A 27,375-nucleotide genomic window follows, 5' to 3' on the forward strand; every position below is an offset into this window, starting at 1 on the left:
CAGTTTAACACGAGCCTTGTCAACTTTCGACAGAATCAATTCGGGAATTGATCAAGCACCGAATAACACCTACTACAATTTATTTCCAATGATTGTGATTGGTGGAGGGGTGGCTCGTTAGAGGAAAGGGGGAGAAACTCACGTAGAGAATTGTCGACAGTTTTTCGATTTTATCGTAAAGGGGTTAGATAATTATTATGAAAATGCGTTACTTTTTCTCACGAGGGAATAAAAAAGACCTCCCCTTTCGTTTTATTTAATCGAGATCTACTGATTTCATAGATTTTTTTTTTCTATTAAACACTTTGTTACTTACATTGACGTTAATGAGATTGTAATCTGTTTTTTCATTTTTTTTTCTTTTTTTCTCCTTTTTCCTCCTTTTTCCTCCTTTTTTAATTTATCTTACATCATTATTGTTATACGAAATTTATCGTATATTAGAATTATTTTATTTTTCCTTTTTTTTTATGTTTTTAGAACACTTTCATTTAATTTAGATGGTATTTGAAAGATACATAATATAACATACATGAAAAGATAATTATATAAGATTATTAAATACACACTTCTAGGTATATTCAATACCAAGAAATATTTAAAGAAGTTGGATTTACGTGTACACGTGAAATCATAAAAAAACGTCTTTGAACTGTGACCTTTGGAGAAATTCGCCCACGTAACTTCTTCCCACGCGAAATGCAATGAGCCATATCTACCGTCTTCTGATTTAGAAGAAAATGAATGTTTACTTACGTTACTTTATAGATGTCATGATTATGTCTAATTAAAAGCAAAATATACATATATATTTGAAACTGATAAACATGTATATTCATTTATTTCAATTTATGGTTAACATAATAATCAATAATTGCTGATTTAATGATCAATCGATCATCGATACTAAATAATCACGAATACATAATATAATTTCAATTGAGATACACGAACAAGCGTACACATAATAAATAAATATGTGTGTACCAATTAATTGAAATGTATCACGAAAACCATTTGTGTTAATCATAATAATAATATCTGATTAATGATCTATCGGTCTTCGATGCTTAACAATCGCGACGGGGTAAACAAAATTCCGTTGTAAAATATATGAAAAATATTTTCGCATTTAAAGCACGTGTGCTCACATTCGCGCTAAATAAATTTCTATATTAATTAATTTCTACTCGTTATAATTATTAAAAACATTTTTATTAGACGTAATAATGGATAGTACGTAAATAATTGATTAGTCGCTGCGAATTTATCGATGATCGATTAATAGATCAATGCTAGATATTTACGATGCGGTTAAAATTTTCTGTTAAAAAAAAAAAAAACCAAAAAAATAAAATAAAAAATAAAAAGAAGATCTCCAAGTATGTCTGCACTTATTGTTAGAAACGCATCGGTGAGTGGTGCGCAGTGCGCAGTACTTACATTAGTGCGTTACGCACTCAGGTGTTACGAGGAGCTATCGCTCGAGCTACCACAGGATATGGAGGAGCACGCGCTGTGTTTCCGTTTTCTGCATGACCGGAAGTGACCTTTCGCTCATTAGAAAAAGATCCACGTCACTCCCTTCAACCATCCATCGACATTGAATATAACTGTACGTACCATTATACTCTCGATTCATTCTTTCTATATCTTACAAAAAGTTATCCTTTTTATTCAATTCTGCCAAAAAGAAGAAAAAAGAAAGAAGAATCGTAAAAAAAGAAATAAAGATTTTACGTTTAATTATAAGAATTGTATTTTTCATCGTAAAGCGTCAGGAATTTTAGAATAAACGTGAACAAGATTCGATGAAAATTGTACTAGTCTCTCGGAAAATAAATTGTAACACATAGCTAGGTTTTCTGCATGCATTTTCGTGAAATTGATTGCTCTACTTTCGAAATTGTTCATCCCTTTTTATTCTTTCTATTATTTAGTTAATTAAAATAGGTCTTCTTATGAAACATGTTTTACATATAGATAAATAGGATTAACTGTACATCTATAATGAACACATGAAAAATAATAATCATTTTCCTCGGTCGAAAGACTACATCTAAGAGTATACAGTTTTCAATGCACGTGGTTTTAAGAGAGCCATTGCTGGCACGTTGTGTCATCTCTGGGCGAGCCCAGAATGCCATTATCTTTGGCGCAAGCATGTTACCAAGTAAGAGACATAAATAGAGAGAGAGAGAGAAAGAGAAAAAACCGATTCGATATATACCTTCTCGTCTTAAGAATAATTGCGAACCAGGAAACGATAATTTATATATATATATCTATAGATATACTTACCAGTCGTGCTAATGACGAAGAAGATAAAAAATAAAGGAAATAGAAAAAATGTGATAACAATAGGCTGACTAACTTAGTGCCATATTACACATTCTTAAGAAAACGAAATATTTTCAAATACTTATCTTTCAAATAAATGCTATTGTTTATTATTATAAATATATGAATAATTTTATTTGATTTATTACTTGAATTAATATTAATTCTCGGTTGCATCTTATAATAATTATTTTGTCTAACTTTTGCCCCCCCCCGCGATAGGGAAACATTTTGCATATTATTATAATATTATATTATAAATATATTTTTGTAAACACAATAATTTAGTATTAAGATATAATTTATAGAGATTCTGAAAATGATTAAATAATATAAGAAATAAAAAATCTGTTTCTTTTTACTGTTTTTTTAAAATATTTATAAATATAATAAATGTTCGAACATCATCCTCGAACGTTCTCTCTCGACTTTTTCCACGTTTCAGATATATCACGTTCGAACTTTCAAAGAACTCTAACTATGTGTTAGAGTTCTATGTGGGAGTAAACATGTATATGTGTCTACATTTGTATTAGTGATTTTCACTTTCAAACTGTAGTGTAATATGGCATCATCAAACAAACGAGCTGCCGCTGTTTAATGATCTCGTGCAAAAGACCAACGTTTATTATTTTTATTCGATTTTTTTTTTATTATTATTATTATTAGAAATTATAGTTTCTTTCTTTCTCGTTTTGTTGTTGTTATTCACTTCCTCATGATCTTCTTGGAATAAATTATATTTTTAAACGTTAGCTCATAGAAAACATGTTCATTTCATACACTTTCGAAGTATCGTTGTATACGATTGGTGTGTTAGTAATTAGAATAAATTTTGTCCATAAACGTTACAATTATCTTGTCGTGTTAAGAAACAATGAGATGTGATAATAACGTACAAAGAAATTGTAAGTGAAGAGACAATACTTATGAGGATACGGTTCATTAAATTTGTTAACAATTGAACATAAAATTCATGACGATGATGAGAATGACGAAAAGAAATGAAAATTAGAAAAAACAAATGTTGACCAATAAAGTAGCCTCGAATTTTGCAATCATTTATATTCCAAAACGTAACACTATGATATTATAATATTTTTATTCGCAAATCAATTATTGTATGTAAAAAAGGTTAAGAAAATATTTTGAATATATTGAAAATAATGACATTTTTTTATTGGCCAATCAAACAGAGGTGTATCTTGTAAAGTATATGCAAGTTTTTGATTGTTTAAAAAATAGTTATTTCATAACGGAAAAGGAAAAAGGTTCAGGTCGAGGTAACGTCCATTCTGCGTTATGATAAGTCTCTTCATTTTATCTGGAAGTATACGTGTTCGTTGAGATTTGACGATGATCGTGGGCGTATTCTCGTCCCTTCTACGTTTCTATTATACCCTCTTTTTTCTTCTTTTTCTTCTTCCTCATCTTCCTTTGACTTCACTCTTTCTCCAAACATTTATCTCCTTCTCGAGTCTCAAAATACGTAGTATTCTTGTTAAGTGTTGGGTCCCACGAAGAATTGAAGAGAATAGAAGTTTACTGATTAGGAAATTCAAAGTTAGTATTAAATAAAAAGGAAAAAAAAAGAAAAAGAGCGAGAGAAATATATTTGTTTTAAATAATTAAATTCTTCAAAGATTATCTCTAAATCATATAAAAAACAAGAAGTGGTCTAAATTAAATTTGATCGTTAACTATGTAACAAATTTGTAGTAATCAATACAGAATCTACATTCAGCCATCCATTCGAGTAAAAAATAATTAATTCTATGTTCTATAAACGTAATACAAATTTCTACCCTCGATATAAAAATCCTATATACCCGTATAATTCTGCCGCAGCAACGAATAAAAAAAAAGAAAAAAAAATATATTACAATCTCCACTTATACAGAAATTGCATTAATACTAAAAGAAAAAAGAAAGAAAAAAGAAAGAAAAAAGGAAATTAGAAAAAAATACTCTTAATCAAAATAAATCCAAATAGGGTAAAGCCCACATAATCGAAATGAAGAAGAAAGAGAAGACGAATCCTTTATTTATAATAATCATAATAATAATAACTAAACGAGATATGCGTTTAGAATAGAAGAAGAAAGAATCGGTGCTCGTCTATCTCAATGCCATGCAGAGGCTTCTACGACCCACGTCCAACATATACCGGGTGTCGCGTGGGTGCTTCTGATTCCCCCGAGGCTCGTGCTTATGGCACGTGGTATTGGGGAGGTGTAGTGGGGAAGAGGAGAAGGGTTTAGAAGAGGAGAGGGTTTTTAAGAAGGTTCTTCTATCTTTCCCTACCCCACTCGTCTTACCGTCTACTCGTTTAAAGGAAAGGAAAGGAAAGGAAAGGAAACGAAGAGAGGTGTATATGCCTATCTACCACAACAGCGTCCACGTAAACGCGATTATGTTTCGTGTCTGGCAGACCCATTCAGTCCTTCTCACGACACGACGCGTCGTGAACACTCGCACAGAGTGACAGAAGAGGAAATCGGCTTCAAAAATCGTGCTTTCATCCTTTTCTTGTTTTGTATCTTTTATATTATTCATTTTATTAATTAAACATCGAACGTTTTTTTATTAATTAAAAATTTCAAATAGATCGTATTTCGTACGCACGTTTGTTTAAATTTTGTCGTTTAAAAGTGTTTACTAGTTTTGTAGAAGAAACAAAAAACAAGGCTGATGAGAGACGATCGAGAAAAATAAGTGCAACGCGAGTGACTTTTGATTTTTTTTCTTTGGTCAGAATTTTGAACTTCGACGTATTTGATTTGAAAAATACGACGATTGATCAATTGGGATTAAAACAAATAAAGTGCGACGTGACGTTTTAGGGGATTTTCATTTTTTCTTTTTGTTTTTTTTTCTTCTTTTCTTTAGTATTCCTTCTTCTCGGACAAGATTTTTGTTGTGGTCGAGTTATTTTATACGTTGGAGATACGACGATTAGGTGAGTTGGTGTTTATTTGAGCGTTAAGAAATCGAAGTGATAGCTCTGTCGTTGGAATCTTCAACTCGATGTAAGATATCTTTCGTGAGTTGCGAGACGTCGTATCTAATCTTTTATCTCGTCCAGAGAGACGAGAAATTTGACGAACGTAATCTCGTCAGAAATTTTTTCTTCTCCTTCGTTCCGAGCAAAGAAATACGATAGACGAGTCTAATGTTTAACAGTTTTATCATATGTCTGATATTTACGTCCATTTTGTCTGTTTTTGTTTGTACGTGCCAAGTTTATCGAACAAATAACTTTTATTTTTATTTTACCTTATGAGTTTTTTCTATTACAGTTAGTAAAGTAGCGTAAATTTATCGATTTTATCTTGGATACGGTAATTACCCACGCACGAAATAAAATATACATAAATTGTGCAACTCGAATCATCGCTGACAACTTGGTTGCATCTCCTTCTCTGGAGAGAAACCATTTTTTCATGCATTTTCTAAAAAATACAAGTTACTTAACCCTAAATGCATAAATTAATGCTCATAATTTACATAAGTTATGTACAACAGTATATACTTCTTTTTTCTTTTCAAATATATCATAAAACAAATGACGATTCAATTTTTTCAATAAAAATAAAAATCTATCGATTTTCCATGTTTCGTATTTAACTTTTCATCCTTGAATGATTCGCGAAATGGTTAAAAGTTCCATTTTAAAAGTAGCTACAAGATCGTGGCATATTAAACAAAAAAAAAAAAAAAAAACATACATCTCATCCAAGGACACTTTTTTTTTTCTTTTTCAATCTTATTACGCTCGACCGCTCGAGATTTTATTAATCGTCTTAAAATGTGTTGACTCCTATAACATATTCTTCGTAATATATAACGCGTAGAATATATTCTCAAATGAATTTGAGATCGATTAATTGAACATCTCTCGATCTATGAAACAAGATCTATTATATCCGAACACATAAATGAAACAAATAAACAAGAAGAAGAAGAAGAAGAAGAAGAAAGACATATGAGACACCGCACAACGAGAGAGACCACCATGAATTTATCGTCATTTTGCATTATTCTCTTGTCGGAACCATAATCTCGAGACCTAAATGATGCGCTTGATCGCGCGTTAACGAAAGCTTCAAAAAAAGATGATGCGCTTTTCTACGTGAATATATAAAGAAAAATACGAAACGTATTAAAAACCATTTGAGAAAGAGAGAGAGAGAGAGAGAGACAAGGGGTGGGGCTGGGGAGGAGTGGGGGAGGGGAGAGATTTGCATAACCAGAATCGGCGTTAATCAAGTACGACAAATGCATTCCGTTTCAACTTCGTTCTTACATTTCTATTTCTTATTTTTTTTTATTTCCTATTTTTAATTCATTTAACAGTCGGTAATATCGACTTTCAATTGCAATTTTTATTACACCCATTTGTGTTCCTGTTTTTTCTTTTCCTTTTTTTTGTATTTGTTTTTTTAATGAAATTTGACGTACTTTTTACGTGTGTATGTTGGAATATAAAATGAATTATTCATTATTATTATTATTATTATTATTATTATACAAATGTTAATATATCCCAAGTCTCGTATAAGATTGAGAGACAATTGGATTAAAAATAAAAAAAAACGAAGTAATTATAATCCAATTATTCGGAAGAAAAAATATGATAGGCATTGGGATTAACATAAATCAGATACAATACGCGTTTAAATATCATACGTTGTAAATTTCAATGTTTCTCCTCGTGCGAAAATTGTTATATACATATATATATATACATTGTAATTAAAAATAGAGCAACGACCGAGAATAATATTCGAAAGGTAGATTAATTTATCTACAATTAAGATATGGAAACGGATAATTTAACGAATTTAAGAGAAAATCACGTTGAGGAAAAGCCAAGTGCAGTTTTATGAATAAAAATGAAGAATTTTTTTTAATGGTAACTTTAGCAAGATGGAATATCGGTCGTAATATTCCTCTAATGGAAAATTCATGAACTTTGTTTTTGTTGCAGAATTAACGAGAGAATCGTTGTCGGGGCATAGCGATTTCCGTTATTAGGATTCCTCGAGCGAAACGTTAGAGCAGAACAAACGTCGAGTGAGACAACGAGAAAACGAGAAAACGAGAAAACGAGAAAGAGAAAGAAAAAGAGATTTAGATCGAGAGACCTAGAGATCTCAAGAGATCGTCGAAGAGAAAGAAGGATAGGAAACTGAACGCATCGAGGTCGGGATACATATATTGTAGACAATCGAGTGCAACGCTGTTATTTTTCAAATCGCGTGCGTTACACTACGCCTCCTATCGAAACGCATCGTCCGTAACATTAGAGGTACGTAATTGTTAAGTTATTTCGCATCACGAGTTAGCCTTCTTTTATTATTATTTTTATTATTATTATTATTATTATTACTAAGCTTATTAATTATGATCGATGGATCGATATCTTTAACTGTTTTTTTTATAGATTCGAACGATTACCATTTAATGATTTGTTCTTAATTGTAAGATCCAATGCTATAACATGAAAAGAAAAATATAAATAACATATTAAGATTATTCTTTTATTATTATTATTATTACTAAGCTTATTAATTATGATCGATGGATCGATATCTTTAACTGTTTTTTTTATAGATTCGATCGATTACCATTTAATGATTTGTTCTTAATTGTAAGATCCAATGCTATAACATGAAAAGAAAAATATAAATAACATATTAAGATGATGATAAATTTATTTATATAAGTTAAAATATATATTCTATTTTGTAGATTATATAATTTTTTTTTCTTCTAATATAATTTGTCGTGTACTATGAAAAAATAGGATCAAAATACAGTACATTATATATGGATAATAACTAATAATTAATAATTAGTATCTAATTGTAAGTGAGATTTAGGAAGTAAACCTGAGATAGTAATCAGTCAAACATTTATGTGCATGATATATCAAATATTTTTTAATAAAAAATTATATTAATGTTTATACCAAATAATTTAATTCATTATTTTCATATATTGTAAGAATATGAAAAAAAAGAAGATCATTTTGAACAAATTACTTATCTTATGGAGAGAAAAAAAAAGATTTTTTTTTTTAAATAAATTAATATATAATTAATTAAAATATTCTCATATATCTCGATGAAAGTTATAGAATAAAACTGACAGAACATTGACCTAATACACATATAACAATCTTCCTTTTCACGTTATTCAATATCGTCGTCGTTTTACCTTAGTATGGCCTTATCCTTTCTCACAGTTTACTTCGGCATAATCGTTGAGCGAGGCCAACAGGAAATATATCTCCTTATTGTATTGCTCGCGGAAATATAAAGTAACAATTCGCATGCAAATAAATTGTTTATAAGATAAGTCGTTCGATAAAAACGCTACGGAAAAACTCAAGATAAAATAATCAGATCATTTAAATATCATTCATACGAACAATTCTAAGAAATGCATGAAAAATACAACTCTCACATTTGTTATAGTTATTTTATTTTCTTCGACAATAAATTAAATATCGTATCTCGAATCAATTTTTGTTTTTGTAAAACAAAAAACATATGAAAAATGTTCCATAAATTTGATAAACGTTAATGCTGCGCTTTAAACGTGTTTAATTTTTCTAAACAAGACCATCAAAAATGATCTATTAATTTTTATAACGATGCACTGTTGCACTTCGTACGTGTGCTCAAACTATAATACATAAAATGAACTGCATCACATACGTCCGTTACTTGATACGTAAAACACAGACACTTGTCGATATAATCTAATTATCTAACCAACACAAACCTAATTCAAATACATAGTATAATATAAAAAAGGATGTACCTACCATATGTATAAGTAAGTATAATATAAGTATAAGTCTTGGCATAACGGATTCTTCATCGACATAAATCAATAATCATCAGATCGATCTATCTATCGATCATGCGTTCTCTTACAACAATCGTTCCAGACGATCGACCTCGGTGTCCATTTATGGCAACTTAGATCATTCCAATCCTTTTTCTCTCTATCTCTCTATCTCTCTCTCTCTGTTTTTCTATCTATCTTAGTCAGTCTCTGAACATATAATTAGAACGTGCAATACTCTTGCAGGGATTAGAGTAATTAGAATACGGGTGGTACGTACTTGACACGACTATTTGACGAGAGTTTCGAGACGAGAACGTTTAATATTTTACGCTGGTATAATACGCACACCTACACATATATACATATGTATATAAGTATATGTACATATATGCATATTCGATGTTTCGCGTGTCGTAAGATGGCCAGGTCGCTGCCTACATACTGACACCTACCTTCTAGAAAACCTTCACAACTATGTACATGTATATTAATGTATATTCATGTATTCATGTGTATGTGTATTCATGTGAGTATATACGTATTTATGTCCGTACGTGTATATATATTTGCGTATTCATATATATATATGTAGAAATGTACGGACGTTGACGTACTTCGAGCTTAATTCACGCCGATTAACGGTCATGCGAATAAAAGTCAAAGTCTAACCCACGTCTTTTATTCGACGAACGGCTTCTTAAGTGATAATAAAGCGGTATATGACCGCCTTTAAAAGACAAACGTTTTAAACGTGTCCATCATCGAGCCTACTTTCCATACCACGTTTTCCAATTTTCACATTTCTTTTTTCTTCCTTTTTATAAGATTTTAAGATCGAAATTAGGGTCTTCCCATGTTTATCGTTATCAGTCGTGAATAATGGGTAGTATAAATTTTTTTAATTGTATGTCGGTTAACGTGTTAATTGTTCTTTAAAAATTTCTTCATTCGAAGGTTTAATTTTAGGAAGCCAAGAAAAAGTTCGTGTCGTTTTATTCGATAGAAATCAACCTAAAAACGACAAGAATTTTCTCCTTTAGATAATAATAACAAAACCAAAATATATTTTTAGGTTAGAGTATGGATGAATTTAATGCACGGTCTTTATGGGCTACAACTCAGGACTCCGTTCGAGTTCAAAAATAAAAATAAAAATAATTTCAATTAAAAATTGAGGATATAAAAAATAAATTAATAATTGCTACAATTAACCCTAATTGGAGTTAATTGGGTAGGCCCCAAAACAGTGTTTATTCGGGGCTTTTGTAGGTAAAGGAGGGTTCAAATTGTGTGGGCTTCTTACTAAAATTATTTTCTTTTTACAGGTACACCCTGGGCGTTATGCGAGTATGGCCAATCTTCAACTCCGTTGAACCAACAACAACAACAACTTCGATTCAAGCATCAATTATAAGAAAATGGTCTATAGAGGTAGCTTGCAAACAGATGATCCAAGAGATGCACCGAAATTGGTCAGAATGTCGCCACTTAGAACGAGCAGACCCAACGGTCCAGTTTACAACACTTTCGGAACTTCAACGCCAATTAAAAATGTTTATCAGGGAAGTTACATCGGTCCCATCGATGCAAACCGTGCTAAACTTATCGAGGAGAAACGATTGGGTCGTGAAAGAGACATCGAATCAATGGAGAAAGTGATTATGAGGACAACTGGATTAAAAATTGGTGCACCTAAGCTTCGTAATATCAGTCAAATACGAGAAAGCGTGTTCGTTGATCCGGCATTGATGCCGATGGGTCAGATCGGTAGATCTGATGTTCGAGGTCGTCCAAGAACCATCGCGATTGGATTGGAAGAATCTAACGGTAGAGTTTCCAGAGTTCAAAGTTCAATGTTGGCTGATCTGAAAGACCTGGAACGACTTAGGAATACTCCGCCATCTCAAAGGAACGTGAAAACGACGAAGAAATTGGATAAACCTGAGATTAGAAGTTCTATGACAAATATGAAAAAAAATTCAACAGGAAATCCGACTAAAATTCGATCGGATATTATGAAAATACAACAGATGTTCCAGATTCCTGATAATAATACCAAACCGACGATGAAGATTTCTCAAGAGAGGAAGTCGAGGGTCGAGCACGAGAAGGATGATAAAAAGTTGGCTGGGGAGATCAACAGGACACGTTTGCTGGCCCAAAAGCTTTTGGAGGCGTCTCGAAATAACCGAGACGCGTTGAAGGATCGTTATGGTAATACCAAGAACGCGTCCTCGAACAAACAACTACAAACGAAGGAAGTTAATGGTAAAGCTCCCTGCAAGAGTACCACCATTCAAGAGAAAAATCTAGACTCGAGGCAACCCAAGACCAAGACCAAGACCAAGACCAAGACTACACCGGCAACTATCACGACAACGACGACGACGACTGAGAAAATCGAAACGAGTTTGAACGAACCGCAACCACGACCACCGATTCGTAAAAGAAGAGACTCGAGGAGTCGAGTTAACGACGATACTCAAGTTAATCCTTCGGAAGAAGATCTCGATGATATTTCGAAACATTCGTTGAGTTTGTCCAAAGGATTGGACAACGATTGTCAAAATAATTCGAAATTTGTACAAGGATTGGATAGGCCGGATATATTGGATGGACTTTTGAAGGAATCCGATCGACAGCTGGAGGATTTGAAAATGGATTTAGGGGAGAGGGGAAGATCGAGAAGTCACTGGAGGGGATTTATACAATCGATGAGATTACACGACGTGGAATTACATTCGGATAGCGAGGATCAACGAAAAGGTAAGCAATCTTTGTTAAACAATCACATTTTGAAGATTCTTATATGAAATAGTTGGTTGAATATTTGGAAATTTGGTTAGACATTTAACGCATATTCTTAAGATACATATGTTTCTAAACTTATCTAGGGAGAATGAATTTTACTTGATGTTTGATTGGATTAGCAAAGTTAGCGGAGATGTTTAAAATGACGGTACAACTGGCGTGGCCATTAATCCCTTGGTTGGCCTGTGGCAACCCCTATTTTTAGATACCCCTACTCGCTCACTCGCTCACTTAGTCAGTCTCATTTACCAGTGTAGGTCAGGGTGGTGTGCGACTAACATATGTCACTACATATGGATTTGCCGGGTGAAACAACCACGTAACGTTTTCCTTTTCTCTTGTCGCAGGAAAAGACATGTAATGACAAGTCAACCGAGTCTAAGTTATCCTATTTCATTCCTTTAACTCGGTTTTACCAATTCATTTCATGAAAATTAGAGCTATGATTAATTTCGTATCTCGTCTTATAAACGTCCGTATCTCCGTTTATATATTTTGAAAAAAGAGTAGAAAGGGAAAATGAAAGAAATAAAATAAGGACAGGGATACGAGGAGCCTGTTAATTTTATCTTCGTTTTGATACTTTAGCGATGAAAGTGCCGTAAGCTAAGCCAAGTTAAGCCCCGAGCCTTCTCCTTCCTTCCTTCCTTTTTTTAGCTTTTAAGTGTCCTTATCTGCGACATTATCTAAATACATACGAATATACTCTATCTCTAGTTCGTTGCACGCAACGAGTTCGGATAACAGGATAACTTGGTAGACTTTCAATGTCTAACTATAAATCTTATCGGAAGGATGTTTCGCAGTGTCCTTTGAAACAACGTCGTGAGGAAGTTAAAGGAACATTTGAATAATAAAAAATTGAAAAATATCAAGACAGTAAATATGTTTTATAGAAAATCTTAAAGATAAGATTCCGAGTATCTTTTAGATAGCGGATAAAAATAGCGAGATTAAGAAGTTTTTCGAAGTTTCGTTTGCTCGATAATAATTGTTCGCGAATGACTCGGCTAAAGTTCGATCAATTTGGGTCAGAAAAATATCTAAGAAAATGTTACTCTTCTCGTGTTTCACGTTACTTTCGAAGTTCATAGATGAACGCAACGTTGTACGGATCGTTCGTGGATCGGTTAGGCTCGCGGTTTTAATGTCACGTTTTCTTTAGGAACAGAAGGTCTCTCAGTGCGAATCGCTCCGCATGCGGATTCTCACGAACTGAACTGAGGGAAAGTTTATTCGATAAATGAGAAGGATTTTAGTATACTAACATGGATTATATACACGAATATATCATATATGTGTGTGTATGTATGTGTGTATATGCGTGTATGTATCTGTCGAAGGATGAGCAACGTACGTTCATTAATAGCTCGACGACACGCTATCATTTTTGTTTGTTGCTCGAGCGTTAAATTGCACTCGTGTCGCATCAATAATTACCTGACTAAATCGTGCTTTACGAATTTATATGATTTTTCTCTTTTATTTCTTTTTATTTTTCTTTTTCTTTTTTTTTCATTTGGTAGTTTTTAAAAAATTAATTATTAAAATTATTAAATTATATTTAATACATTAAACTTTGTAAATTGCAAACGACAATATCGCATATGACTCGACTTTTCTTCTAAATTACAAATAAATTATTAAATTTAACAAATAATTTTTTATATACTATGAAAATAATTATCGTTCAACGCAAATCTCTGTAAATTGCGTAGAAATATCCGAACCTTATATCCAACGATACAAATCCCTAAAACCTTTTGACAAAGAAAAATAAAAATACGACTAAAAAGAAAATAGTAAATAGATAATAGGAAACACTGTTAAGTTGGTGGGTACCAAGCGATAGAGATTTCCGGTTGCGATCGATCGGCACGTTTAAGTCACTTTTATCTATAAATGCGTTTCCTTTCGGCACACATCCGAAATATCCGGATTCCCTTTCTCGGTAGGATATGGGTTGGAATGGTAGGATACTTCCCTATATCTATATACACATACACACATACATACATACATATATACACGTATATAGGCGGTGTCGGCCCTTGCCCTTGAGTCTACGCCCTAATATTGATCTGAGTTCCTTTCCAGCCCCCTTCCCCGCCATATTCTCACCACCATCACTATCACCATCACCATCACCATGGTGGTGGTGGTGGTGGTGGTGGTGGTGGTGGCCTATGCTACTCGTCTATACTCTGCGTATCTCTACACACATACAGGAACACACATAGGGACGTACATACGTACAATGAAACGCATCGGCGTAACCCCTCTCTTCCCTTACCCCTCTACTCTTCTTTCTCTTCCTCCTCCTGTCTCACAACAGTACATAACCAATCGTTGGTACCATCGTCCGTCCCCATATGCCACCGATGTGTTTTACTCGACTCTCAGTGCAAACCTAGCTGTCAAACGGTCAACACTTTCCAGACGACCGAATCTATCCCAGTTGTGAAACGTTCAATCGTCTTTATCTTTTCTTTTCTCTTGCTTTCTCTCCCTCTCTCTCTCTCTCTCTTTCTCTCTCTGACTGCTATCGTCCATTACGGCGCACGATAGCTCGCGCTCGATCCCTCCAGCTCGAAAAAGATGTCAGTACAGATGTGACCACGCGACTGGGATACACGCGTTCCAAGACCCTGCTCGAGATGATGGTTCTTTGCGACGTTTGCGATCAAAAAGGTAACGATCATGCTTATTTCTATTTATTTACCTTCTATTCTTGAATATATGTATGTGTGTTTGTGTGTGTGCGTGTGAATTTACGTAGGTAGTCCCACTTGTATCTTCTTTTTTTATTCTTTATCTTTTATTTTTATTCTTATGTACACGTGCTGCGGATATGCGTATAATGTGTCTATTGGATAGCCCGAAATTTCATATCGATTAATATTATTTTCTTTTAAATATCGGATAATCTTAGGTAGAAGTTGACATTTTTATTAATCGGCACGGTATGAAAAATTTCTAAAAAAAAAGAAAAACGGAGAAATTTTTGACGGTTCGAACTTATTCGCATTTTTTCAACGTGGTCTGGAAAACTTGTATAATGGAAAGAAAATAGACGGAAAATTGTTTAATACGCCAACGTATATTTATGATCAACCTACGTGTATGCTGTATAGAAAGTAGGATATTTTGTGGAAGGGGGGAATAAAATAAAAACAAATACAGAAGAAAGATTAGATCCGATTGTCTTTCTGTCGAGTGTGTCAACATGGGGTAACGTGTAATACCGAAGATTAATCGTTTTCCGTAAATCATTCGATTGTCTCTGTCACACTTGAACTATAAACAGAATGCAGTAAACTCGTGTCACTGTTCAACTAGAAAGCAATACGTTCTTGTGACAATCATTTTTCTTTTCTTCTAACTTTATATATATATATATATATGTATATATTTATTTATTATTATGTTAATATATATTTATTTATGTGTATTCGTGTTTTTCTTCAATTGTTAGATCTTTCGCGTGCATTAGAGATCTCTCTCGTGCAACTCGCACGAGGTGAACAACGTGTGCGTGTGAGTTTACCTGAGAAACGTGCACGTGCAACTGAGGAACTGGTTTGATCTCGAACTATGTGCCGCTAGATACTACTAGTTACCCCGTTAAAGGTTAACGGATTCCAATCGAAACGATTTCTTAGTTTTTTTCCTTTTTTTTTTTTTTACAATTCTTTATCTTTGATTTATATACCCACCCTTGGGGAATACAGTTTAAATTATCTTTTTTCATGATTGTATTTTTTTAACATTTGAATTTAATACATCGAATCATCTAAGATCAGATTTGTTTTGTTTACAAAATTTTGTCCATGTTCAAACATTTAACTTCTTTCTTCTCCGTTTCCAAATTCAATTTAACTTCTTATTAAATTATTCGTCATATCTATTTTTGAATGAAAAAATATTGAAACTTGGCTCTAAAAAAGAAATTAGTTTGTTTACAAAAAAAAAAAGAAAAGAAAAAATGAATAATTTAAAATAATTAAATAACAATTAACTTAGCGAAATCTGTTGAGCATTTAGAAGAAGAAAAAAATGGTGCAACGAGTATTTTCCTATCTCGTGTGCCAGTATCATCGAAACTATTTAAATGGACACGTTTAAATAGAATTAACCGACATTCCGATTGAAAGGGAAAGCGAATTATCTTGACCTTGAAAGGTTGAGAGAGGAGTCGACAAGGAGCTTCTAAAATCGATAGAGGATTCTCCTCCGTTTGCTATTCGTGCAACTTCGTCGTCTTTCTCCGCCAAATATCCGAATCTCCCGAAAGCAAAAGAGGAGACTTCGTGCAGCAGCTGCTACGCGTTCGATGTGAAACGTGTGAGTGAAAAAGAAAAAAAAAAGAGAAAGAGAGAGAGAGTGTGAGAGAGAGGGAAAGGGAAGAAAATAAATAAAAGAAAAAAAGAAAAGAAATAAAAGAGAGGATTCATGGCGAACGCCTGACATTTTCACCCCGTAATCGTGCGTACCACCACGCAGAGAAACACGTTTATGAAACTCATACTTACGTACACACATAAACACACACATGCGTACACATTTATACACGTGCATAGATACTTAAGGTTACGTAACACATAGGGTGAAATCATTTAGACGTGCTTCCGTGAGCGCAAACGAATCGAATTTCCTTTATATCTTCTTATGGTGCTCGGTTTTATCGTTAAAGAATTACTCGTGTGCTGTTAAACCATACTTCTAACAATAAATCGACTTATTTACGCGCGACACCCTTTTATATAATTATCATTGTTCTCCTCGTCGTCATCGTTGTCGTCATCGTTGTCGATGTCGTCGTCGTCGTAGTTGTAGGCTAAGGGGTTCATACAGATTTTTACTTTGATCGTGAAGAATCAACAAAGAAAGATGTGTGCAACGAGGGGGTGGAAAGTTCACTCGAGTTAAGAAAATTATCGACGGGGTTGACACTTTATTGAACTTTTTCATAATATTTTATATGTCGTATATTTATTCTTTGAAATGTTCTTTTCTCTTTTCTTTTTTTTTTATTTTTATTTTTAAATTAAGTATTAAATATAACTAATACTATTCCCCCTTTTTTTTTAAGGATTCGAGGGGTAACGAATCTTTAAATTTATCTTGCATTGTTATACACGAACGGGTTCTATGTCAAACTTGGTTTTATTTTTAAAATAAAAGTTTTTCTTTCATCGAGGCTTCAACCCTTTTTAAACTTACCCTCGTATTACAAAATTATATAAAGAATAAAAATTGAAAATTATTATTATTATTTTGCGTGTGTATCTTTTCACTTGGGATATCTATTATATATATAAAAAAAAAAACAAGGATAAAAAATTGAATCTTATATCTAATCAATTTTGAATTTTATGCACGCTTAGATACAAATATAGATATACTATATTAAATTAGCGTTTATTCTTATCGTCGTCAAAATAGACATCTGTTTTCTTCTAAACGTTCATCATCGCACGATGTTATCAATGACGATTGATGACTGCTTTCTTGTTCCACTAACGACTAATAATGCCTCGTATTTTCCATATCTTTCTTCTATTTTATTATTAACCCTTTGCACTCGAGGCCTTTTTCGCTTGCGCGAACCAGCAACTCGAGACGATTTCGGCCAAATTAAGTAGACATTTTACAGGTACTGTAAAAACATTTATAAACAAACAAGCGTATAGAAATAATAAAATATCATCAGTTTATTCATTTATATGTCGAAAAAAACAAACTTTGATAAATACTACACTCTGTAATTAGTTTTGGTTGAGTTGACACTTAAATTCGGCCGGGCGCCGTATCGGCGCCACTCGAGTACAAAGGGTTAAAAATATAAAATAATTTTTATTATGCAAAATAATAATCTTATAATTGAAAAATCAAATAATAATATAACGATAATATTATACATCAAAATACGTTGTTGTTATTATTATTATTATTATTATTAATATTATTATTAATATAAATTTCAATGGAATAGAAATGAAGGGAAAAAAAGAAAGAGAGTAATGGAATGATGATGTAAAGCAAACAAGGGAGAGAAAACGTCATAGTAACGCATATAATGCGATCGTGTACCGTAAATTCTCTTCTGAGAAGAGTCAGATTAAAATGGCAGACTAAGCGGCTCTATAGATTACAACGACAAACACAGACGTGAACCGACAACTATAATACGTTCTGGAGCTCGGCGTAAACAAGTCTCGTTATAAGCTTAATTACGAGCAGTCGAAAGTGCACGTGCTCCTGTTCTGTTCTGTTCTGTTCTGTTCTGTTCTATTCTGTTCTGTCCTTTCATTTGTAGTGGTTGTTCACGTTTCTCTACGTTAATCTATCTCTCTTTTTTTACCTTTCTTTCTAATTATTTTATCGATTGGACAGCTCGATAAAAAGTTAAAATGAAAGTTTTCATCTATTTATTTTGAAAGTAGTTACATTTACGTTCTTGCAATTATATTTAATTGGGTGCGCAGATTCATCAAAAAATTCATAATATTTTCACCTGATTTAATTTTGATTTTTCTTAATTATGGAATGCATATTGGTAGGCAGAAAATATAATTTCATAAATAAAGGTAATTTTTCTTTAATTATACTTCTTTTTTATAAGCTTAAAAAATTGTTGTTATATCGCGTAAGTAATCTTCGCTGTAAATTAAATCGTAGAATTTAATATATATGATTTCTTTTTATTTTTTATTTCAATTATCGTTCCCAATCTATTCAAAAGTAGATTGGATTTTTTGGATATCAAAAAAATGCGTTAGTTTATGTTATTATATATTATTTTTTTTTCTTCTAATAGGATTTGCCAAGGAAAATGAATTTTCTTTCAAAATTTGTCGCTGTTCCTTTTCGTTAAATGTCATAAAGTGTTATTTATTATATATAAATTAATTATATATATGTTATTTATTATATAATTAATTATATAAATGTTATGTTTTAAATGTCTCGTTAAGTCTCATAAAATGTTATTTTAATCGTGTTTATGAATATAATAAAATTCAGTTAGCAACAACACATTGGTGTAGTATACGACTAACGCAATATATTACCACGCAACGTGAGAGAAAAGTTTGCAAAAGGACTTTGAAGCTTTATCGATAGTCGCTGTCGGTTGGTTCATACGATCGTCACTCTCCGAGCGTTCAATTACCCTGAATTGCCGGTTCAATGGGTTGCTGATAATTCCAAGTCAATTGGTATGATATATGTTTTGCTTTATACGGAATATTATTGTTTTAATGGAAACAAAAAAATAATAATAATAATGATAATAAAATCGCATTAATCGATAAATCAAATCCTTTGTTGTTCGCTAAGTATTCATATATCACCCATATAAATGCAACTATACCAGATTAGTTTACCCGGAATATTCGTGCCGAGATTAATATTTTTGATATTCAAACAATTGTTCTGAAAAATTGACGAAAACTTTTTCCACTTAAATTTAACCCTTTGCACTCGAGGCCTTTTTCGCGAACCAGCAACTTGAGACGAATTCGGCTAAATTAAGTAGACATTTTACAGGTATTTTAAAAACATTTATAAACAAACAAGTGTATAGAAATAATAAAATAACATCAGTTTATTCATTTATATGTCGAAAAAAAACAAACTTTGATAAATACTACACTCCGTAATTAGTTTTGTTGTGATATTTAATGAAACTTGAAATCAGCCGGGCGCCGTATCGGCGCCGCTCGAGTGCAAAGGGTTAATGCAATATTTAGGTATATTACATTTAATTATTATATATAATAAAAGTTGCTTTGTTTTGGACAATCTAATAAATTAGATTGGAACATTAAATCTATATGTATAGTTATAGTATAGGAATATAACGTGAGAATTGTTTAAAAATGATTTAGAATCAATGGTAAGAATATTCATGATGGTTGACATAATTAAATGCTCACGTTCACAAAGCTGTAGATATTACAACGGATGAAGGAACAGAGAGGGTCTCTGTAATTCATTGGACTTTACGTTGGTCCGGAGGCGCCTTTTCTTATCGTACAAAAGAGAGGATGAGAAAAAAAAAACACAGGAGAGAAGAGAAAAAAGATCTTATCAAAAGTATCCGATGTATTATTATCCGACTATTCCGGTATCACGTTCGTTCACTCTTACGGTACTGAAAATTGTTACACGCTGTGTGAATCTTCTTCCATCGAGGTCACGATCAGTTATGTGTGTGATTATGTTAATTACGTAAAAAGAAGATAAAATTTTATATCAAAAGAGAAGAGAAAAATTCGTAAGATAAAGAGAATTCGATTATAATTGATGAATTTTAATTAAAATTTATATGAAACTTTATTTGGAAATGAAATTTATGCGACTTAAGATTAGATTTTCGTGATTATGTTAATTAACTAATACGCAAAGATAAAAGTTAATTAAGAAAATATATCGAATAATAAGAAATTTAATTTATACGAATTTAATTCGTATAATTTATTGATGCGATTACCATTAAATTTATTTAGAAATAGTATCGATCGAAGTTATTGATAAATTTCGTTTTAAACTGATTCATGGTGTTGGAAGATGTATATGACTGCTGATAAGAAATTTATCAGCATAGGAAGTGTCAACACACCATCGATCGTATTGCAAGTGTTAAAGCGATGAGTTTAAGGGTTACATGAAAAAGAGAAAGAGAGATAGAGATAGATGTATAGAAAAACGTCGATGACGCACGATAGACATTCATCGATCTGTAAATATGTGTCACATATTTATTTAAGTATGATTTTGATAAAAAAGATCCTTTTTTTTAATGCCCGAAAAACTTTTGACCCACCTCGTTTTACGAATGAATATTTTTTTTTTCAATATTTTATTTATTAATTTAATATATTCAATATAATTTGCTGTTGCAATTGTTATCGTTAAATAAATTGGCATAAAAATTGTGTAATTTGATTGGTATTATACAGTGAACATATATAGACAAGAAATTTCACAAATTATTACTTATAAGATTTTCCCACATCTAGGATAAATATAATGACGAAATTCCGGGAAGCGAAAGAAGATGAAATTTCTCAGCGCCAGTCAATAATTTTCATCTTTTGTATTCTATAAGTCAATGATTGCTTCAATCGAGATACAGTTCTTTTCTTTTGGTTTACCATCCTTCCGGGCTGAGCAATGAGGTTTGAAAACTTATTCATTTTTTTTTATTACGTCAAACCGGTAGTTTCGAGAACCTTATTCTCAACAATAAATTCAGAATTATTCGTTTATCGTATTAAAAACAACAAAAATATTAAAAAATAATCCAATCACGGAATAAAATGTTTGGTGACCCAGAAAGTTCTTGCCGATTAATAAATAACTTATTTATTAATGAACATACACACATATATAAATATTAATTAAATTCATTGATTAAAAACAATAAATTAATTTTATAAAAATGTAAATCGAAATAATTTACACATTTTTAATATGAAACATTTGTCTAGTCATAAATCGATACGAACTACCCGAGCAATCCAATAAATATAAAAACATTTTTACAGCATAAACAAATTAAAAATATAATTACTATTACCGATACTGCACATTCACGACTTTTCAAATTATCGATGCTTATCGTCTGAAGTGTCGACATTTGTAATTAATAATAAATTCATTTTACTTTATCTCGAACCATCTATTACTATTATCACATTCATAATCACTGTTCTTAACTATAAAGAAGAATATAAATTATTATCTCCATAGTTCACATACACACACACACACACTCACACACACACACACACATATATGTAGAAACATTAAATAATCTATGGTGCTTCTAATGTATTGATATAAAAAATAAATTCTAATAGTCAGTTTAAAAGTCATCGTACTACATAATCATTGATGCGGGCTCGGAAAAAAAAAAGAACAAGAGCTCGTAATTCCCGTAAAGTATAATATAATACTCGTTCGATCGGACTGATTATTTAGTTAATTTTTCAAGCGGAAGTTCTTCGAACGGTAGTTCACCAAGGCTGATTGAAATTCGATGTAAAGATACTGTTTCCTGCCCGACAAGCTAGAAACGCTTCTTCTTTCTTGGCGAACATTGACACCAGCCTGCTTACTCAACTTACATGTGTGTATATATCTAAACACACACACACACACACGCACACACTCGCATATGCACTGTTACCACCAGCTAATCTCGCGTGCACTTAAGCGTTCTCTAACTCGTGTACAGTGACGATCGGTAGAATTTTATTGAATATTTTCTAACAAAATAGAAAAAAACCTGAAGTTTTTGTTTTTTATGACCACCTTTCATCGAACATCCTAATATTTTTGTTCTTTCAATTCCAACCAGCCCTCCCTCCCTTCCCCTTTCTCCCAAGAAGATCCGAAAACATTGATTTTATCTTTTTATATCTTTATCTCGTTTGTTATCGTATGGAATCGTAACTTTTCTTGCGTTACATCCATAAACATATAATTTTCTCATTATTTACGAACCCTAAATCATAAAGTTTGTTGCATATTTATCGACTGGGGCTTGAACAAATCGATGGAAAGTATGATCGATGTAACCGCATGATTCCAATACGTTCAGCCATGTTGCAAATATACCGAGACGACGATTACGTGTATTATGATCATCGAACGATGACGCGCAAAAAACAGTGTTTCTCCACTTTTTATATATTTTTTTTCTTTTCCTTAGAACTTTTTTCTCTCTAATTCTCAATAATTCTTTTTAAAAACTTTTCAAAGGGTAATTTAACCCTTTGCACTCGAGGCCTTTTTCGCTTGCGCGAACCAGCAACTCGAGACGATTTCGGCCAAATTAAGTAGACATTTTACAGGTACTGTAAAAACATTGATAAACAAACAAGCGTATAGAAATGATCAAATATCATCAGTTTATTCATTTATATGTCGAAAAAAACAAACTTTGATAAATACTACACTCTGTAATTAGTTTTGTTGTGATATTTAATGAAACTTGAAATCAGCCGGGCGCCGTATCGGCGCCGCTCGAGTGCAAAGGGTTAATCGTTATTAATTTAATTTATGAAATTGCGTGGATCTAACGGTACGCAAATTTACTTACCGTCGTCGTCGTCTGTGTTGAAATGATAAAACAAATTCTAGAAATTTAGAAAAAGAGTTAACGGCGCCAAGTTGAGAACTCCTTGCATAATTGGAGTCAACGATGCGTACCGAGTGGCCTCAGCCATTGTCTGCATACAGTTACCCGATTATTCCGCGCACACGTTACGAACTATTCACGCCATTGGCATGGTGTCGACTCGAATGTCATCGAATCGAAAACGGGTGTGGGTGTCTTTTTCTTACGAAAAGGAACAGGAATTAAATTACTTGGATACATTGGCTTGCAATTAGCCGATAAGTCATGTTGGAACTTTAAAGGTGGGCTCTCGTAACTATTTAAATTCGTTCAAAAACTTTAAATAGCTTTTAAAAATATTCCCTACGTTTTATCAAGATTTTTCGAAATAACGAATGTAGAAATTTTTAAAATATCGATCAACAAATATTTTGTTCAACGATTTAGGAAGTTTTGATTTCTCTTGTTTTACAAATTCAAATGTTGTTGGACTAATTTGATTTTGCACGAATACGTAAAAATAATTAACTAATTTTACACAATTGTATTATAAAATTAAATAATAATAATATAATAATATTATAAAATTATATAATTATATTGTATTAATAATTATTTGTGCGAAAAATTGTCGAAAATTTTTAATGGAAGATTTAATATAATTTTATGTTTTAAAAATTGTATTACACGTTTAAAGATTTACTTGTACTTTTTAATTTTCTACCCCTATGACAAAGTTTATTGAATAAATACGAAAAATAAAAGAATATTCTTAGCGAGTATATAAATCATTCACTGCGGTTTAAAACAGACAAATAAAAAGAAGAATAAGAATAAGAAGAAGTAGAAGAAGTAAATAAATTAGGTTTAGATTGTTTTCGATCGGTTTTATTCGCGCATAACTTAAACTTTCTTGGCTTCTGCTTTAAAATCGCGGGGACGTTTTCGACGCTCTCGTAAATTACTCTTTCGTCGGCATCTCGAAGCTTTAGTTTAGTTCGAGCCAGTTGAGTTACTCTCTTCCGTTCCGTTTGTAAGAAAGAGAAAGAGAAGAAAAGGGTCGTGAAATAAAAAAAGAAAAAGAGAGAATGAGAGGACCTTAGACCTCTTGTAAATGCAGCTGCGAGCGAAAAATGTATGTACGCGTGTGCGTTGTGTGTGACTTTCTTCTCTTTTTTTCGAACACTAATACTTAAGCTCGACTTAAACGTGATACTATTATCAGACGTAATGTCATTGACCTTTTCGTATTGCAAAAAAAAAAAAGAAATTAAAAAGGGCAAAAAATCGATAAGACACTTTACTTCCCGTTTGATTTACGCCATTTTCTTTTCTTTTTTAAATCTTTAATCCAAATTTTATTGGATCTTGACTGAAAACAAAATATTTCAAACAAAAGTTAGTATCTCTTTCAAAATATTTTACAATCATAAAAAAGTCTAGAATCTTATTTATGTAAAGAAAAAGCAAACTTAATGTTAAAATTAACATCAAAAGTCATCCGTTAAATAAAAAACAATAAATGCCATAATATTTTTCTCTCGACCATGAAGAAAACTGTTATCTGAAAAAAAATATTTCTGCAAAATTACCATATTGTTCGTATCAAAAAAGGAAACAATAATTTAGCAATGATAAAATAAATAAAATTACATAACGGAGAGTCTCTCGTATTTATTCGTTTTTCATGCAAGCAGTTTAACTCGAGTTTTTGTTACGTGTACATACACACACGCACGTAAGCACTCACACACACGCACATACACATCTACATACGAGCTACTTCTACCCGGAGTCCATGATTTATCATAGTTGTAAAGTTCGCAATAAAGTTTGAGGGTGGTCCATGAAGCGCGTGGCGTCCCATAAACGGGCAGGACCACCTCTCGTGGTAGGGTGGTAATATGAATTGAAAAAAGAAAAAAGAAAAAAACCAATACAAACATGCCCTTCCATGCTTGTTCTCTCATTCGTGGGAGAGATATCGATTGGTACATGGCCGTTACGATTTTAATGGGGCTGCTATATTTGTGGGAAAACGATAAAGAAATAAAATCAAATAAAAGAGAGAGAGAGAGAGAGAGAGAGATATATAGAAACCATGCAAAAGGTACACATACACACATATACGTATATATATGTCCTCAGCTACGTCTCGTTTTAATTAAACTTTACCACAATTTTTCTTTTTTATTATTATTTTTTTTTCATCTTTCCCATTCGTTTGCAATCGTCTAAAAAAAAAGGATGGGAATGAGAAAAAAAGAGAGAGAGAGAGAGAAATAAATGGAAATAAAAAATAAAATAATATATAAAAAATATATAAAATAGTATATATATATATACATAAATAATACAATATATATATATAATATATAATATATATAATAATATATATATAAATAATATATATAAAAATAAAATAAAGAAATAAAAAAAATACATAGAGTGTATTCGGTCCCATCGAGTTCTAACAGAGCTTAGACATTCCTCGTAACCACTAGCTACACAAATACGTACGTTCGTGTGTGAGAGTTTACGTATGTGTAGTCAAACTTACACATTTGTATTTTCAGCTGCAACATTGTATCTAGGAGCAACCTTCTCTCCTCCCCTTTTCGTCTCTTTTTCTGTCATTCTCTATCTCTATCTCTCTCTTTCTCTTTCTCTATCTCGTTTTCCCTTTTACTCCCTACCCAGATCCTTAGACTTCTTTGACGTTACAAACTTTATGTCGTCGGGTAGTTCCTTGCTGACGTATACGAAAAGAATGTTTGCATTCTCTCGATGCTCATACTAAACTTAGTTCATGTAGTTTGCCTTACATAAAGTATTTCTTGTTAATAGTTTGTTATATATTTGTATTAATAATCATCACGGTAGACTTTGTGTTTAAAAAAAGATTGAACAAAAATTTATTCGTTACAAAAAAATGTCTTTATAATATTAAAAACAATTGAAATTTTATGATTAATATTATAATAAATATTCTATGATTGGATGTGTGTTTAAAAATGTAGAATTTATTGAATTCATCATTTATTTTATACTTAAAAAATAAATGTTGTAATTATCTGTAAGTATATTTAAAATTAAGTATTATTTATATTATGCTAAATATATAGTAATCATCAATGAATCGTTAAATATCTCCACTCGATCACACACACACATATACACACATATACACACATATCCTAATAAGAAGATTCGCAAAACATATGTTACTTTTCTGATGGTTAACATATGCCCTTACTCTCTATCTACATAAGAATCGATTGAAAAGGTCCTCGTTGCTAGTCGTTGCGGTTTTTATTTCAAAGCAACAACCCCTGAGGTTCAAAAGGGTTCCACGAGAGAGAATCCTAGTTAAAAAAGTACAAAAGACACGACGAGGAGAGATTTTGTCGTTGTCATAAAGTTTGCTCATTCTCATTGAACTTTAATACTTGCATTTCAAATATCCCCTACGTATAAATAAAATTAGTAAACGATATTTATTTATTTATTTATTTATTAGAACAAATGGATGATAAATTAATTAGAAAACTATTTGTTTAACACGATGTATGAAGTGAAATTAATTAAATAAAATTAATTAAATAAATATTTTCTTTTGGAAACTCAAATCCTCTCAAGATTGCTTCAAACTACTTTTGCAATAAATTACTACCCCTACTATTAATTTAATATATCCCTAATAAAAATTGTTATATAAGTGTGAATATTTTTTAATAATATATTTATTTGATTGAAAATAATTATTTAATTTACATATGTATTTTCATTACAAACAATTAATTAACTTTCTTTTTCAAAAAATATTATTAAACTGCTATAATAGATAAATTATATTTAAATAATAATTATACAAACCTCCTTTATAAAAACAAGTTTATGCTTATTATTTTGTTGAAAATACTTAAGCTGTTTAAGAGATTAAAAAAAGAAAAAGAAAAAGGGTAAAAACGATAAACTTAGTTAAGAGTCAGAAAGAAGAGAACAGATAATGAAAGACAACTGAGAAAACAATATAAAGAAATAGACAATGACCGAGGAACGGAAGAAGCATTCTCTTAGCTTGACCTCACGCACACGTAGTGTCACTTTTAGTCACGTACACATCCAAACATTCTACGAATTTATGAGAACGCTCACGCATGTGCCAGACCTTTTTTCTGCATGCCCTTTCCACCACATACTTACGTTCTACGTTTCTGATGTTACAAAAG

The 27,375-nt window shown here is 31.9% G+C and overlaps 1 protein-coding gene and 1 long non-coding RNA gene across 2 annotated transcripts in view; both read left to right on the forward strand.

The window, feature by feature from the left end:
- The first annotated feature begins 4,963 nt into the window (after positions 1–4,963).
- Positions 4,964–7,444, forward strand: LOC122514521. The gene is made up of 2 exons (XR_006303077.1): positions 4,964–5,299; positions 7,331–7,444. It is a non-coding gene; the product is annotated as an uncharacterized LOC122514521 (long non-coding RNA).
- A 34-nt stretch (positions 7,445–7,478) lies between these two features.
- The window catches only part of LOC122514520, a 29,120-nt gene continuing 9,223 nt past the window's right edge, over positions 7,479–27,375 (forward strand). Inside the window, exons 1-2 of the mRNA XM_043631405.1 lie at positions 7,479–7,651; positions 10,527–11,967. Coding sequence (XP_043487340.1) covers positions 10,620–11,967 — 1,348 coding nt within the window. The 5' untranslated portion in view covers positions 7,479–7,651; positions 10,527–10,619. The remainder of the gene's footprint in view (positions 7,652–10,526; positions 11,968–27,375) is intronic.

The sequence above is a fragment of the Polistes fuscatus genome, unplaced genomic scaffold (assembly GCF_010416935.1).
Source record: "Polistes fuscatus isolate 324 unplaced genomic scaffold, CU_Pfus_HIC Scaffold15, whole genome shotgun sequence".
NCBI lineage: Eukaryota > Metazoa > Arthropoda > Insecta > Hymenoptera > Vespidae > Polistes > Polistes fuscatus.